This window comes from Ambystoma mexicanum, chromosome 6q, assembly GCF_040938575.1.
Source record: "Ambystoma mexicanum isolate Mex_15411 chromosome 6q, UKY_AmexF1_1, whole genome shotgun sequence".
Taxonomy (NCBI): Eukaryota; Metazoa; Chordata; class Amphibia; order Caudata; family Ambystomatidae; genus Ambystoma; species Ambystoma mexicanum.
Genome location: NC_090937.1, coordinates 496,507,900 through 496,525,413, shown reverse-complemented (window position 1 = coordinate 496,525,413; position 17,514 = coordinate 496,507,900). Strand labels below are relative to the sequence as shown.

The 17,514-nt window shown below is 46.1% G+C and overlaps 1 protein-coding gene across 40 annotated transcripts in view; it reads right to left on the bottom strand.

The window, feature by feature from the left end:
* ANK2 (ankyrin 2) overlaps positions 1-17,514 on the bottom strand; it is a 1,645,279-nt gene that overhangs the window by 423,170 nt on the left and 1,204,595 nt on the right. For 35 of the 40 annotated variants that reach the window (XM_069630993.1, XM_069630997.1, XM_069630984.1 and 32 more), the window contains 5 exons: positions 14,055-14,252; positions 13,047-13,145; positions 12,757-12,855; positions 3,099-3,197; positions 1,642-1,839 (listed from right to left, as the gene is read on the bottom strand). In XM_069630993.1, coding sequence (XP_069487094.1) covers positions 1,642-1,839; positions 3,099-3,197; positions 12,757-12,855; positions 13,047-13,145; positions 14,055-14,252 — 693 coding nt within the window. The remainder of the gene's footprint in view (positions 1-1,641; positions 1,840-3,098; positions 3,198-12,756; positions 12,856-13,046; positions 13,146-14,054; positions 14,253-17,514) is intronic. The other 5 variants (XM_069631000.1, XM_069631001.1, XM_069631021.1 and 2 more) reach the window with 1 other exon arrangement.

Sequence of the window (17,514 nt, the reverse complement as noted above, 5' to 3'; positions counted from 1 at the left end):
AGGACAACAGACAGAGAGGGAAAGGAAGCACTACACCACGAGCCCCAATCCAGTGGGTGAGAAACAGAATGTTTCATCATTACACACTATCCACCTACTACACAGCGGGAAGCACAATGCCCCATCAAACAAATACTACAACTAAACAACATCCCCACGGATGTTCACCCCACAGAAACCAAAGAACCAAGGAAAGACAGTCATGACAGGAGGAAACTAACGACTGAATACACAGGCTCACCAAGACGGAAGCCCTAGTACGCCACATCAACACCACTCCGACCCTGAACCATTCAAAACCTCAACTGAACAGTGTCACAGTAGATAACAAGAGAATAGAGATATTACCAACCCAGTCCCACACCCAAAGAAAGGTTCAGACCTATTAATCCAAACAATACTCACTATGATACAGCGGGGTCAGCGCAGCACCAACAAAGCGAGTCGGCCCATGAGGAACCAGCATCAACCCAACCCACAGGGATCCAACTCTAACAGAATCAGAAGTACCTGAATCAGGACACAGACCCCACTAACCCAACCCTCAATCTTCTGCATATTTAAACCACACAAAGCCACACAACCATCTTTCTCCCTGCAATCCGCACGCATTTTACCACACCGCATCAACAACACATAAACATCACCTACAGCACTCGAGGTCTCGCCCGATCCGATACTAACACCAAAGCCCAGCACTCGGTGTATACCGAGCTGAAGCTGCCAGCAGCACATCACTTCTCCCACGCCCCTCCTCCTGACTAACCCTACCCATTCTTCCTGTTTACAGATCCGCCAGAGCGCCTGGGAAGCAATTCCGTTGGTGACGGTGCGCTATATAAGTACCTTTAACCTAACATAACATTTATAATGCACTTAATACCCATAGGTTTCTAAGCGCGGACCCGGGGATCGAACCTGTGTTGCCCCCGCATCGTCTTGCTTCCAAGGCGAGCGCATTGCCCCTGAGCTATCCTCCCGGCCCTGTTTGGGCCGGTTGTTGGCGATGGCAGGAGGTCACTGTCAGCAATGATGCTAAGAGACCCAGAAGCCGGGAGTCACTGACGTGCAGGTCACCCATTGAGGCACTGCATGGCACATGCAACATCAGCGTTTCATAGCTCCAAGGCCGGCAAAGGCTCATTTATTTGATAGAAAGCCATAATGATATTGCAATCATTTGACCTTAGTAATACTGATTCAGCAAGAGCAAGTATCTCCATCATCTCATGGCTGAAAGACCACTTCCTCAGGGCCCTGCAGGAAATGGAAATTCACACTGGAACTGAGACACTACTCCACAATCTATTGGAATTCTGTAGCCAATATTTTCCTACTGCATATGAAGTGGACCAAGACTTTAAATATACAAAAACGTTGCAAATTCATATTTCTACTGGATCAAATACCAACAACACGTGATGTTCCCCATATTCTACACAGGTCTAGAGATGAACATGTTAGGAGCTGTGTGTGCGGCACCTGGCAAGGTTAACTTTTGTGTCAGTGGCTTCCTTGGTGCCATTGGGGAGGAAGGAAGAGTGGCATGGCATGAATCTATGAAAAAGTAGTGACTAGAAATTGAGGTACGCATCACGCCAAAAACACACAGCCCCGCCCGTGCAGATCAAGCTGTCTTACCTTAGTAGCTAGCGAGTGCGCAGCGCCCGCCTCCAGCAGCACAGAGGCCACGTCTAACTGCCCCTCCCGGGCAGAGATGTGTAGCGGGGTGTAGCCGTTAGTCGTAGCAGCATCCGGGTGGGCCATGTGTTGAAGCAGTAGTTGTACGATTTCGGTTTTGCCCAAACGAGAGGCGATGTGGAGTGGTGTCTGCTCCTCCTACAAACAACACACCACACAACAACGATCAGTTCAGGAGAATGGTAGATAGGCCGCAGGGACCTACCACACAGCTTATAGTCCCTGCGTTGCGGGCTGGGGCACTATTGAGAGGCCCCAAATTAGCCTAAGAGCTATACACATCTATGGGTGCTGAGAATGTTGGGTGCCCCTCATTGTATTCTGATGGGGTGGCGGGGCTTCCCCTTTGTGTTCTCCCCAGCACTTACCCCCTCTGCCCTCTTCCTTGCTGCACTTGCACGTTCGGAATGCTCACAAGGCATAGCAGATTCGTCCTTTTTCCTTTTTTTCCTCCCACTGGTCTCAAATATTGTGTTTTGTAATGTGTTTCACTCCCTTGTTCCCTCCCTTCACCCTGTGTGCGTTTTGAAACAGTATTTTACTTGCTGTATAAGTGCCTAACAAGCAAACAATGAATAAATAAATAAATAAGCAGAGGTATAGTTATTCCAACCCATGCAGTGTGCAGAAGAAACCGTGCAGCCTGAGACTGGCAGGAACCAGTGCTTAATTTTTAAGATAAGTGCCAGGGTTCAAATATTTTCTAGCATGCTTGTTACACTGCGGGCAAGCAGTTACCCACAATTCCCGCTAGCACTCACACTGCTCCCCACAGTGTTTGACACATTTGGGGTTAAACTATAGCTCACACCTGCTCATTGGGGTTGATGGATGCTCTGGCTATCATCACTTCATAATTAATCTGAGTCTGAGGCCCAGAAATAAGTGCCAGGGCTGAGCCTTGGCAAACACCCCCACAAATTAAGCCCTAGCATGAAGACTTTAAAGTTGCTCACAAAGTTAGGACATTTGGAATCACATCCCCACTCTAGAATATCTCTGCACACACAATAACACAAAAAAATAAATAATTGACATTATTTTACAATATAGGAATTTATTTTGCTGGTCACTTTGTGGTCACAGCAACGTGGGCCCATATTATGTAGTCTGCACACAACACAATGTTTCAAAGGGTATACCCACAAGCTCATCACACATGACAGCAGTGTGTATTTATTAATTTATTAGAGAAGCTGCGTATCTGTCTACTATGAAGTTGCACAACCCATTGTGAACCCGAACAATATAGCTGCTGGAACACGATTACTGGACTGCAGGTTGCTGGGGGTAAGGGGTACACCTGATGATCCATGGGAGAGGGGCTGGAAGACTACCCCACCCCACCACCAAATTAAAAATCTCCATGTGCATGTGAAAAATAGCAGGATACGTACCCTGGCCCGGGCATCAACCAGAGCGCCATTTCTCAGAAGACAGCGCACCACTTCCACCTGACCAGCACGCGCCGCCATGTGGAGGGCGCTCTCACCGCGCTGCAGAGAAAGAACACAGCAGTCACACGTTTTCAGTGCTCCATTCCTTTATTAAACACCCTAATGTAAGATTTCTGAAACACATTCTATTTTTAAGACATTTTCAGCAAATTTGTAATTTCAAAAGTCGTACATATGCTTTAATGGGTTTTGTTCTTTGATCATCTCATGTAGAATCTGCTTATAAGGGAAGGTCCTTACTAAATATAGCTTCTCCCTCATTAGCGCACAAAGCTGCGCAAGTGCAACGTTAGCGGATATCCTGGCGATTGGCGTAAGTAGTTAAAGCCCCACAGATCTACCAAAGCTTTCCAGAATAAGTCCCTGGAGAATGATGGCATGGGGAAACCTTGCCTTGGGTGTGCCTACCGATAAGATCAGGGTGACTGGCGGCCATTTGGTGTCGGTGGTAAACTGCAAGCGGTCCTTCTTTCTGTAATCAAGGCATCCAGCTGATTGCAAGCTCTGCGGCTTTAAGTTGGCAGGAGCCCTTCATATAGTGGGATGCGTGCGTATAAGGCGAGTGTGTGTGGTGTGCCTACTTTGAGAAGTGTAGCTCTTCCCTAGAATGATCATGTCGTAAAGTACCGTCCAATTCCAAGTGACACACAACATTAGTGAGGTCATACACATGAAAATCCGGGTCACCGGTCTATTGGATGGTATCTTGTTTGTCGCCCATGCATATGCTGTGCCCATCAGGAAGGAAGGAAAAAGCACAGGTCCAGTGAATGCTTTCCAGAAGCACAAATAACTGAAAGATCACATTCGCTATAAGTATCTTCATTTATTTCAGGGCTTGTGGAATGCACACCACAGGATAAGCTGTAACGGGGTGCTCGGATGGGCAAGATGTAGGCACAGCAGTATACCACAAGCACGTTGCCGAAGGGCAGCCCAGCAGTCGTCCATCAGGCTGGGCGCAACAGTCAGGTCGTCAGGAGTTTTCTGAACTGGTTTCTTGGGATTTGATCTCCTGTCGTGTGGACTCTGGGATAATAGAGCCTGGGACGGAGGTCGCACAAGGCGGGAGGACACCATTTTGTGCAGATCTGCTTGGTAGCTTACCGCAGTGTTTGGCAATGCATTGCCCTCCCTGAACCCTCACCATTGACTCTACTGGCTAGGACTAATGGGACGTGCGGGCAACAACATCTGGAGGGCTCCAGGACAGTATGCCCACCACTGGTCTATGTTATAGCCAAGCAGCGATACATCATTTGGAAACACACATTTTCTTTTAAACTAACTGGCGGCAGAGGCATTGAGTGGCCCCTAACAGGAGGCTTTCATTTTCTCCAAGTGTCATGATATGTCATATTTTAGCAAATTCCGTCAAAAATCAGATTGCAAGCAGCTTCTTGCTATCGCACCAAATCATTTATTTCCGGGCTTGCAGTGGTGAAGGCAGCTGTGTGAGTCCACATCGCTACAATTTCAATATGAAGCAAGACTCGGGGCAATTGAACTCTTACGACTCCCGCGTTCAAGTCTCTGCTAGGCGCGCGCAAGCTCCCTTATGAGGGCCCTCTCCACAAGCCTCCAGGTTATGTGCTCACAAAAGAAACCCCCATGTAATCCTGATCTTTTCTGAGAATCTTTTGAGGTAGTCTGATCCTGTTCACTCGTGGTACTTCGCAGAGTCCCCTCATCTAAAGGAGGTTGCGATTGTGGAATACAAACAACAAATTCATTATCAAATTAGTATTCCCACCAATTTATTTATGGGCTGAATTAACAATACAAAATTGTTTTATTCGGTTTCCCATTTCGGAGTATCATCCACCTGCGGAGAGTACATTTATAACAGGAGCATGTCGAAGTCCTACAGATTTGTTAGCATACAACACAGTCCCTCGGTGCAGAGACGGTGGTGAAGAGTGTGAGTATGGCAGAATCGCTGACACAGTCCCTCCATGCAGAGACGGTGGTGCAGACTGTGAGCATGGTAGAACCGCGGACACAGACCCTCAATGCATGGACGGTGGTGAAGAGTGTGAGTATGGCAGAACCGCGGACACAGTCCCTCGAGGCAGAGGCGGTGGTGTAGACTGTGAGCATGGTAGAACCGCAGACACAGACCCTCAATGCATGGACGGTGGTGAAGAGTGTGAGTATGGCAGAACCGCGAGGCGCTTGCTCATTGCCTGCATCCCACCAGCCAATGGAGCGGGCCCAAATTCCCTTAGCATATCAGCAGGAGCAATGTACAGAGGTAAATGATTCCGCTTAAAGTAATTTGGGTTCATGATGGCAAAATGCTTGCAAAGCAGTGCTGGGCAATTGAAAGAGTTGGTGCTCATGAAAAAAAAAACAATTTCAAGAAAATAAACATATTCCTAATGTACTGATTGCAGCCAATCATAAAGTCTAATTTAATGCCATTCCTGTTGCTTCAGCGTGAGCATTGAATTCTTGGAAGGACAGCAAGCAAAGCCTGATACCCAGATGGTGCCTCGTGAATTTAGATATTGTGCATTGATAGGGTGTAGTGGAAGCAACCTGCCTTGTTGAGTAAGTGTTTGTGAAGATCTTTACCAGGGGTCGACCAATTCAAGATTGATAGTTTGGCTCAGTATTGGTCTTCTGTTTAGGTAGAACGGTCAGTCCTTTTGGTATCTGCTGCCTTAGGTGCGCTGTTTTAACTTTAATATGTGGGGCTGTCTTGAGAATCTTCTGTTCTCTTGTTTATGTTCTTTAGATGGTCCTGTTTTTTTGTTTTGTTTTCTTTGCATAATTAGCTTTTCACTGATGTCCTGTTTTGGGGGCCTTTTTTATGTTTTTTGGTGTTTGTTATGTTTAGTGTCGGTATGCCTGCGGGCCGCTTCCTCAGCGCTAAAGAAATGTAAAAATAAATAAATTATGAATTGTCTAAATAATGCAGGACCAACTCTTGATTCTTTACCCTGGCAGCTGTGCTGGTGGTGGTTTCCTTGGTCCCTGCTCTTTCCTTTTGCCACATGGAATGGCATTTTGTATTCATGCCTCCACTGCATGCCACCAGACACTTCCAGTGCCCACAACGGGCCAATAGTCAGAGAAGATGGGGTGGCAAGAGGTGAGAGGCATTAGAAACCCACTAAATGACATCCAGTCGGTCCGCCCCCCACTGCACCATTCAATGACAGCAGCAGATGTGATCACAGACACAATTTCCAACCTCTGAAACTAGAGGCAGAGACAGGGTAGGGCCTGAGCAGGCAAGGCCCACCCAAGATCTGTAAATGGCCACTGAGCAGCGCTGTGTGGGCATCTACAGATGTTAATGTCACTGCAGTGCGCTCAACTACATTAGCTTCAGGCCCCACGTGTTGGACAATCCTGGCTACGCCTCTGTTGAACTAATAGGCCATTGTTTTGCCGGAAATTTAAATCCCAATTATTAAATGTTGAATCAGCTGATGGCAAATTCAAATGCCTTCTACAGGCTCAAATTGGAGGTTTTCATTTCTACCTTGTGGCCAAGTCTATCAGCGTCACCCAGGACATGCTTCTCACATGTTCAGTGTAGGAATGTGCTAGTCCAGCAGGATTGGAGTCCAACCTACATTTATTTGCGGTTTACGATCTGTCTGAAAATAGAGTGCAAAGAACTTTGCAATTTCAGATTAATTTCAAAATATAGTCATAGACCTTTCAGATTTCTGATTCTTGTTGGTTAATGGATCAAATTGGGAATACATTTCAGCCGGCAGTGGCATTCTGACTCTGTATGCCAAACTGACATGTGGCTACTTAGAAATACACGGGAAACAGGCGTGTAATGTTCAAAAGCACAGATGGATATCTGCATTAAATAGGTAAGATGTGTATGGGACACGCTGCAAGTGGGGCCCAGTACACTAGAAGAAAACTAAATCAAGGGACTATTTTTTTGAGGCACACGCTAAATACCTCATTTGCGTGTATTCAATTTTTTGAGGGATCAGCCAACATTGGAATGTGATGCCTCGCGCGAACCTGCACTTGAGAAGAATGGGAGGATCCTGATGTTAATGTAGAAGGATAATAATTAATTTGTAAGTGATATACTGATATCAAAACTATATATACCTACGGTATTATTAAGTACCAGCATAGTTTTCCACATACCGTGAAACATCAGAATTCTGTGGTCCCGAATGAAGCATCTCAGTCCCTACCTTCTGTGCTTGCTTGAGGCAGGTGGAGCGTCTACCCAGGTTTGTGATCATTGAGACATTTGTTCTGTAATAGTAGGGTGCACACACACACGTTTCCATGGTTTGTGCATGCACAAATCCACTGTTTTGACAGTGCAGTGTAAACCGTTACGGGCTTTGTGAGATACCATAAGATTAGTGAGTGTTTATTCAGAGAATCATTTTATGTATTTAAATGTTCATAGATTTATTAATGGAGTATTTTCAAAATGGACGACAGGAAAGTAGTTTTTTTATTTCTGACTTTGTGGCAGCTGTATTTGTGCCGTCAGGAGTTATCAACTACGCTGCAGCACTGAGCGGCATGCTCAGGGTCCTGTCAGAGTACTGTGAATTCCTACCTACCCTTGTGGCAAGGTTCCAATATCTTTGGAGAAATCTGGTCTTCTTAATCGCCAGAGATTTGGGAGCAATAGTGCCCATTGTATGGGATGACGTTTTTCCATAGCTGGCGAAGACAATTTAACATAAAGATTTCTTTAAGCTACGCCTAGTGTCACATGACCAAGTGCCCAAATGAAGGTCCACTGCATTAATGATCTTATTTGGAAAAGCAAGGGGATGTCTAAGAGATGTATTGTTCTCTTACACATTTATAGTACTGGGGGAACTCCATCTTGCTCTTGCCTTTCTCCATTCCACAGTAATACTAATGTTCAGCAGCTGGTGGGCCTCCGCGGACACCTTAGTCTATCATGCTACTTTCATGTATGGGCAGTTCGTGTGTTGCCTCACGGCGGTGCACCTCCGAGAGCCTATCTGTTTTGAGCACTGGAAAGTCACCCGTGCACTTAGGTTCTTTGAGGTAAAACAAGAACCTACTAGTGTTCACTAAATGCTACCCCTCTTACTTTTTAGGCATTTGTTACGTAGCATCTTGCTTAATGCCAGTGAAAGCAACAACTCAAGAGACTTGGCTCCCAGTTTGATGTGGACATTAGACGTTAGAGCCAAGTCATCTTGGTGGCACCCTCTTTGTCCTTCCAAACCCGTCCTGTGTTGCAGTTTGCATTATGTATTTGCATCAAGTTAGGCTTCCTTTATATATCCATCCACGCCAACATCAACCATGACCATGCAAATGCCCTTTGCCCCCGCGTTCATTAGACCATAGCACGTAGGCTTGACAGGGTCAGGTTTGCGCAATTGTGAATGACTTCATTCTAGGATTGGCTCCTTACATTGGCTTCCAGTAGAGGCTTGTGACACTCGATATGACACAAAATCCTATTTCTCTACAAGCGAGAAGCAATCCTCGGTGCAACGGGAGAACATGCAGCTGATACCTCTGCCCCGTGATTGGTGAATAAGCCTCTTCATTTACCCTTGGGATCCAATGGGGACCTGGGTGGAAAAGAAATGGCCCCATACAGGACTATAACCGTCTGTGGAATGTGCCTTTGCACCCCCTGCATCGGGGGTGCAAGAGAATTCTTAGGATACCACCAAAATGTCAATCTTAATCTGAGTTTCTTTCCCCTATCTCCACAGGGTCTATGCAAATCGCATTATAGTGGCAAAAGAGAAATAGGCGGGCCACATTTCCATTGGTCATTCTCTCATGCAAACGAGGTCTGGACCATTGGGCGCTGTGGGGTGGTGTGCTGTGCTGTGTGTAGTATAACAATAACTGTCAACATAAGCCGCAGCTCAGCCCCACCCATCATTCTATAATGGGCAGCGCATATGGCTAGGGTTGAATCGTGTTCAAATAATACAATAAACAAACATGGCATTTGTAGCAATGTTTGCCAACTGACCATATGGTACCACCTTCCAGAAAATATGGTTGTTGCCTGACAGTACCCGACCTCTCATTGTGTATCCAGACCCTCTATATTTAGGTCACTATGCAAGCCTCTCTGAGGACAGCATCCTGGTGATCTCAGAAAGTTCATAAATGGATAAAGTCTGGTTATGTCAATCAGACTTGCTGATTATAACAAAATGCAAAATATGTGGGAAGTGCAGCTCCTTGATTTACTGCAAGAGCGGAGATTCCAGAGAACGTGCTGCGTATGCCTTGCAGACCCACTAAACCTGCCTTACCAGAGCACTTTCTGAAAGCACCTAAATGACTAAGAACTTTGCTTGAGTCTCTAGTCTTTCTTTGTGGGTCCTTTTCTCTAATGGAATAGCAATTAGGGATTTCACAGATAAAACACCTGTTCATCTCTCACAAGAGGCATTTAATGGACTCCATAAACTCTATCACAAAGTAGATCATCAATACTTCCTTTCAATTTGTGTCAATGCCAACGGCTTTTAAGATGCTCTTTGGCTGTCTTACAGGCAATGCAAGAAAATTCTATTTCCCTGGGAACCCAATTATTTTCAGAAATCTGCACACCTACTTCTGCTCCAAAATGGAGGACACTTTCATGAAGACTATCCAGTCATTAATAGCAACATTAAACAGTTCCTGATCTTTGCCATGATCTGCCCTATTGTTTTCCACCAGCCCCTCTGGCGTGTCATACATGGCAGTTTAGCAGTGGTGCGCCACGTTGAATTGACAGTCATCTACTGCGCAGTATGTCGCTAAACAGAAACAAGCCACAAGGCAATGGGAAACAGCGTCACGTACTACAAGGCAACATCAACGCAATAAGCTCTGACGAAACAGATACACATCAACGAACGGCAGACTCGAGTCATGGGATATTGCTACACCCTTTGCCACTGGACTCAACACGGGAACGATACACCCAAAAAAAGGAGAGCATTTATCCACTAGCCGCCCAGTATTGATTAGGATTATCTGCTTGATGCCCCTGGTACTCTCTTCATGGTTGATCAATGGACCAGTTTTGTTCACCAAAGGTCATATTTTGTGCAGTTGCATGTAACTGATATTGCTTTAGAGAATACCTCATTAACTTCTCTTTTTTAATGTGAAAAATATGTAACTTTGTAATATTACTTTTTGTAGGAGTTGAGATGCGTGTGCAAGAACCATGGTTAAAGTATAGAGTCAGTGAATGCAAAAAATATTAACATTTTAAGCTTGAAAATGAGAAAGAGGACATACAGAGACCTCAATCAGATTTATAATTTTGTTCTCACAGGAAAAATGTAGCTGAGCTGCAATGACACAGGAATAAAAGTGGCGGTAGGGACTAGTGTAATTTGAAAGTATGTGTCTGTTTCGAACTATCGTACATTGATCATATCCGCCGCAGTCCTCATGAATGCGATGCGGGTTCTTAAAGCTGCGCATCAGCAGAGCTGCCCTAGGAGCGAGTCGTGGCAATGGTAGGAGATAGGGAATCAAGATCAACTAGGCGTATGGGGCGCTAGAGGAACGGTGAGATGCGGGATTGGCTATTTGTTGGATGAGAAATGTCCAGCGCATAAAACATTGAAGACAGTATCCGGACAAGTAACACAACGTTATTGACAGATGTAAGCTTGCTCATGTGGTTAGCTGTTTCATTAATAGTATGTGTATTTTTTAAAACAAATTCAAAAGCATGGATCCACGTAAAAGCAATGCGGTATTGCCGGGGTGACGCGAGATGGAAGATGGCCACTCTGATCCAATGAGGATAGTCTAACTAGGTTATCCACGATGCTGGCTGACTTCCCAGGATGCATCATTCCTCTATTATTCACTTCCAAGGAAAGGAACTGTTGTGAGGGAATTTGATATAAAAATAGCTTACTCGCATATATATTGTATGTTTCGTTTCTTCTCCGCTGACCATTGAAAATGTTGCCTGCTGCCGGCATGGTGTGGTAGCCCATCCAGGCTGAGGCTTCGCAATGGCCCGCTTGGAGGATATTTTCTTAATAGGGATGGGATGTCAACCTTATTGAGAAGAGAATTGTAAAGTTCTGCCGGTTTTCAGGCTAGCCACACTGGATTTGTAGGAGGGCAGTGTACATATAATGAATAAGGGGGTATATTGTGTGCCCTCGTTTTTGAGTTATTTGGTGTATTATGGAAATGTTCGCTTGCGTATACATTCTTTTTTATTTTTGTACACTGACAGTTTTGAGTTATGCAGTGTGGTTTCATTGCTTGGTGAGGTCTTATTGATCCATGTGTAGTCGATAGAAATCAATTTGGCTTTCCATCCCGCTGAGCACGGGGTCATCTGCAATGGATGAGGTCGTGCAAGATGGTCAAACTAAAAAGCCTTCTCGAGAACTGACCAAGTGGCTACAGGGAGTGCTGAGGAGGTGACCGTCACATTTCAGATTGCCTTGCCACGTTGGCCATTTCGTCGCAGGTCGCGTGTTTATGGGGGCCACTGTCAGACCTATTTTGGCACTGTAGTGCTTTTCTGAAGAGGTCATGAACTTCCTTTAGGAAGCAAACACGCACATATGAGAAAAGGGACAGGACATGATCCTAGACCATGCAGCAGAGGGAATTGCACCGTTGGGTGTGAAGACCGATGTGGCACGGTGCGCATCAGAAGCTTTCCTCCAGTTCCCAACTCCCTACATCAGGGGTGAAATCTTCGCCTGATAAAGCATTGCTGTGCCTAGGGATGTTGAGGTGTGTTGCCCACACTGCCGCAAGCAGCCATCCTGCTGAGATCCCCCACTTCCTAAAGTGTGCTGCCACGGATTGCCCTTGAAGGAACCTTGGGCTGCATGAGGTCTCCTGGGCAATCTTATAGATTGTTTTTATTTATTGGACATGTGTATGGCGCCTATACAGCAGAAAGTGTTTCCGGGTGCCACAAGACAGAAGAGGAGTGGGGGACAGGGAAGGATAAACAGCAAGGAATGGTCCTACTAGGCCTTGTGACAGTAGGATCAAGCAAGTGCAGCAAACAAAGTGCATGGGGGGAGGCCCCAGGACCGAGGCAGGGTAAGTGCTAGGGGAGCCCACGGAGAGCAAGTGTGGAGGGTAAAGTGCACGGACAGGGCTGGACCAGGCTCAGTAGGATAGCCAGGGACACGTCAGCATGTAATCTTAGTCTACTGCAGCATTATTGCGTGCGAGCAACCCAAATGGGTGAGAATTAATTATTGGATGTTTTAGCCTCATTTTATTTGATGGGGGAACTTGTTAATATTTCTAAATGTGCCTAAAATGAAATCACGTGTCTTGATAAAAAAATATTGGTAACTTTCAAGTGCAAAAGAAAAAATCCCTTAAAAATAATGTACTCATTGATCAATTGGTTTGCTGCGCTTCTGATTTTTCCTATAAAAAATGATCATTTTTGATGTCAACAAGATTTGCATAGAGGTTATGTACTGTGAAATGACAGCAGCGCTGCAAGCACCCCGCCCCCCATTAAAATGTGACCCTTGGTGAAGCAAGCCAGCCCTGGCATTCTTTGTGGAGCCGCCCAGGCCACTTGAGCACCCTCCCCCCCTTTGCTTACTCTAGTCCAAGCCATACTCACAATACTCACAATGTTAGTGACATCGGGGGAGGCTCCATTCTGCAGCAGAAGGAGGACTATGTTCAAATGGCCCATGAAGGCGGCCACGTGTATTGGTGTGAGCCCGGACTGTGGAATAAAGCAAGAGCAGTTTTACTCCTCTGCACAGGGGCGGGCGGGCTCTTCCATTCAGGGAAAGGAAGAGGGGGAGAGGGTGGAAGGAGGAGAGAGAAGATGGCGGCGGTTGGAGATGAGGAGAGGGAAGGGTGGGGTGGGGTGGGGGGAAGGGTGACAGTGCTTTATGACAGAAACATGTCTACCTCGGTTATGGCCTGGATTGAAGCTCCATATTTCACTAGGAGTTCCATGACCTTGATGCGGTTTTTCTTGCAGGCAATGTGCAGTGGAGTAAAACCATTCTGTGCGAAAAAACAACCAGGTTAGCAGACAGCATGCAGACAGAACTCACACAACACGCCACTCTGAGACGGGACACTGCAGGTAACAGCCCAGCGTCTTCCCAGGCCTCTAGTCCCCAGCCACCGCTTTGAGTTTAGGTTTGTCAATGTGCATTGGTTAGAAGTGCTTGTGGTTAAACAGCAGGTGAAAATGGACGCCCACCCCCTTCTTCTGGAAGCACAGGGTCTGGCATGTGTGGCAGAACTCCCCCAGGCTGCCCAAGCAGAGGCACCGAAAGCAGGGCGCCGTGTCTTCACATGGAGTAGCCATCTGCTGCACACTTGAGCTCAGCAGCCTCCATGTGCAAAGGGTTCACCCCGGCACAGTGATAGTAAATGACCTCAGACCACACACCCCCAGTGACCATGCAGATAATTATGAGCACAGTAGATTGGTAACAGACACTATTCGTCCCATATCTACTTGTGGCCAACTGACTAACATCCCTTCTATTGCATTGTCAATTACAAAGTAACAATGTTAGAGTGCAATAGAAATGTAAAATAAATCGCTAGAGAAATGCATTTTCAAATGGCTTGTTCCTATTGGTGGATGAGCGGGGTGATACACTGTTCCCCACACATCAGCCCCGAATGAATTGGAACCACACACACACAATACAATGTCCAGTCAAACAAACAGCGATCATTAATGGGACAGTGAAAGTACCACAATTCAAAAGCAAGCAGCAAACCATGAAAGTCACAACAGAGAAAGCATTACACAGGTGAAATGTGAAGCACTGCTGAGTGGTGAAGCATAAATAATTGACGTTTGCCCACAAGCATCGCCTCCGTACTGCTTGGTGCCCAACACCTAGCTTGCCCTCTGCCACCGCTTAGCAAGCACATGCGCCGCAAGAGGTTTACCAGGGCCCGAGCATTAGGGTTGCCTCGCTTGTCCAGGAGAAGCTTGGTGACACGGTAATGGCCACAGTGTGCCGCAACGTGCAGGGCGGTCAAGTAGTCCAGGGTGACATCATCGACCGGCGCCTTGTGGTGCAGGAGGTGCTTGACGCACTCCACGTGGTCTCCCTGGGCAGCCATGTGAAGAGGCGACAGTCCATTCTGATCCCAGGAGACAAGGGGAAAGAAACAGTGTCAACGGCATGACAGCTCTATGGACGAGACACAATATTTAAAAGGTTGTTTTCAAGTCCCACACACGCTTGCAATTGCTTAATAAGTTTGCAACCCCCTCCCCACCTCTTAAAATTGCTCACATTCACACCCTCTCTTTATTAAGTAAAACAGTTTGACTAACCACAGTAACACGTTTGATGGGACGGTTCTTTTACCAGTTGAGATTGTGTTGGACAAGCTACTCTGCATCAAAACGATTACAAGGTATTAAAGAAAATGTGGATGAACACGCAATTAAACAAAATAATGTTTAGGCATTTGTCTATGTGCAGAAACATCAAAAAACACCTGGGTAGATCAGGGTTTAGCCAGGAGCCCTATTGATTACTATGTCCAGAAACATACACTTCTGACATGTTTTACACATGTTCCTTTCTAATAGAGACCTAAGCTATTGATGTTTAATTATGGATCATTAATAGGAGCCATATTGATCATAGCAGTATAACTGCAAGGTATTAAGCTAGTCAAGTCAAACTAACGTCTGATATATGCTCTGTTTTTTGCACATCTGTCTTTTTTGCACAAATTATGCGTGGTTTGCACACACAAAATGGCCACTGTTTTGATGTATTGAATTGTAGATTTGTGTGATGTATAATGTTTTAATCAGCTTTTTATGAAGTAACAATAAAATGGAATGATTTATTAATAATGCAGTCCTAGTCTCCTCACCTGATCATACTGTTTTGAAACACAATATAGCTGTTTCTATTCCATAGGGTATCACATTTGTTTAATATACCTTTCTAATAGAGAAACACAATGTGCTGCTCATCGGCTTGCGTAGAGCGCTGCGCACCGCACTGTTGCCGAGTGAGCGCAATGTTCCCCATGGGAGGCGGGCTAATCCCAAAGAAAAAATGGGTCCAGCCGCACAGCATATGCTGATGGGGAGCGAAAATACTTCCTGTAATTTTGGGTGACAGTGGGAGGCATTTAAGTCCAGACAGACATCAAATGTAGAAAGAGGTGTTTTAGCTCCGAGTGGTGAGAAGAAGCTAAACGAAATGGCATGTGACAAATGCTGCCTTTTGTTTGTAGTCCATGCCATGCTGAACCTGGAGGGAATAGTGGCACGGGTAGAAATATTAGAAACTAGCAATCATTGGTGGGTAACTGGCTAGTGTTCGCCACACAGTTGTTGGAATGATGTGGAATGTCCGACTTGTCTTTTTTTGTTCGTCAAAACGTGCAATAAAGATTAGTCCAACATTCAGGTATATGTGAATCATTAGGCTTCGATCGGGCCTATAACTTGGAAACCTGGGCTGTTACCCCCCCATTGAAGCCCCCAGAACAGGTGCTTATTGCTATATTCTAACATTCAGGTATACGTGAATCATTAGGCTTCGATCTGGCCTATAACTTGGGAACCTGGGCAGAAACCACCTGTTTAAGCCCCCAGAACAAGTGCTTATTGCTATATTCTAACATTCAGGAATACGTGAACCACTAGGCTTCGCTCAGGCCTATAACTTGGAAACCCGGGCCGTTATCCTTGTTGAAGCCCCTGAACAGGTGCTTATTGCTATATACCAACATTCAGGTATACTTGAATCATGAGGTGTTGGAAGTTGCTGTACGGCAGAAAACTGCCAAAAGCCAGGAAGGGTTCTGAATGGTGGCAAAACTGGATGAGAGTCAATAACTACATGCATGTTAGCCAAGTCTGTAGGCAAAAGCGGTCCATGGCTTGTGATGTCACACACATTCACCAGAGCCACAACGGTCTTTTGGGTGGTGAAAACATACACAAGAAGAGAGGAATGCTACACAAGGCATATCCGGGGCTGAACTGAACGGTGCTTTTACCACTCTAACCCTCCACTGCTATTAAAATGTGTAGAATAAAGATGACCGTGATGTATTTCGTTGCCCAATCACACATTCTCTCTTTCATGCAATGTACAGAAGCTACAATAATTGTGTTAAGGTTATTTTATTCTAATCTCAGAAAGATGAGGATAGTTAGCCAATAAGAACACCTTGCTTGAGGTAGGACAAGGTATACAGCCTCCTGGCACTGCCTGTGTTGGCTCTACTGGCATTTCAAGATTGTCCTACAGTGCCAGGAACATAGCGTGCACTTACTTTTGCAAACACATGGCGTGTATCCGTGTTATGTGAGTAAAATGTGCACGCTTAACATGTAATTCCCCAGCAGGGTTAGAATTCCACATTGTTTTAGAATGTGGGGCCTGGTGTGTCTGCCCTGATCCCGCCTTTGGTGCTGGGTAGATAAGGCGGGTGTGTGGAGACTGCTGCCCATGCAGCCGCTACCTGCAACTGGTGGAGGGAACATTGGTGATGCACTGCTGTGTGTATCCTGCGTGAAAGGAATGCCCAGCCCCTTGCTCGTGTTATGCTCAGTGTATTGAGTGAACAGCATCGGGTGAAGAGGACTATGGGACTAGAAAGCTAAGGCAATCTACCATCTCAGCATACTTAAGGGAGTCCAATCCCTGGCCTCACAGCATGGATCCTGTGCAGCTTTCCATAGGAATCTGTCTATGCTGAAATCGTTTGATTGGCCTTCCTGCTACCCGCTCTCTCGACTAGACGCTTCTGAACTGCACAAGCTAAACATGTGTCCTTTGTTGGTGGATACGTTATTTCTGCAGCTGGTGAGCCCTGTAAGTGCCTTTGAGGAAAGCCTACACTTGGCTTGTTGGGGATGAAGGGAATGGAAGTGCTGAAGGTGAGTGATCAACTCCCCGAAAGGCCGGACAATGGGATGCGGAAGAGACAGGTCGGTCCCCAGACCTTGGAAAGGCCCACATGCGGCCAAAGCTGAAATGAGCTGGGTGGGCAAGGAGCCGGCTCATTAATATTCTGAAGGTGGCCTGCACTTGACAATGCACTGAGGCTTGGCCAACCATCCCCTAGCCATGATATGATATGATATTTATAACGCGCTGAAGACCGCGCGGCCCCTCGGATCGAACCTGTGTTGCTCAGTGTCATCTTGCTTCCAAGGTGAGCACGTTGCCGCTGAGCTGGCGAGCACGCGTCTCCTTTTGTTGGATTTATCTGAACGTGCCTGGTGTGTCATGAGGGTATTCAGAGCTTTCTTTTGCACTGAGTAATGATGTCCTCATGGTCTGGACAGTTCCTCTCCATTTAAGTTATGGGGGGTGCTCAGCATCTGCCGTGGGAGGGCTCCCCGACTCTGAGAGCAGGCTTC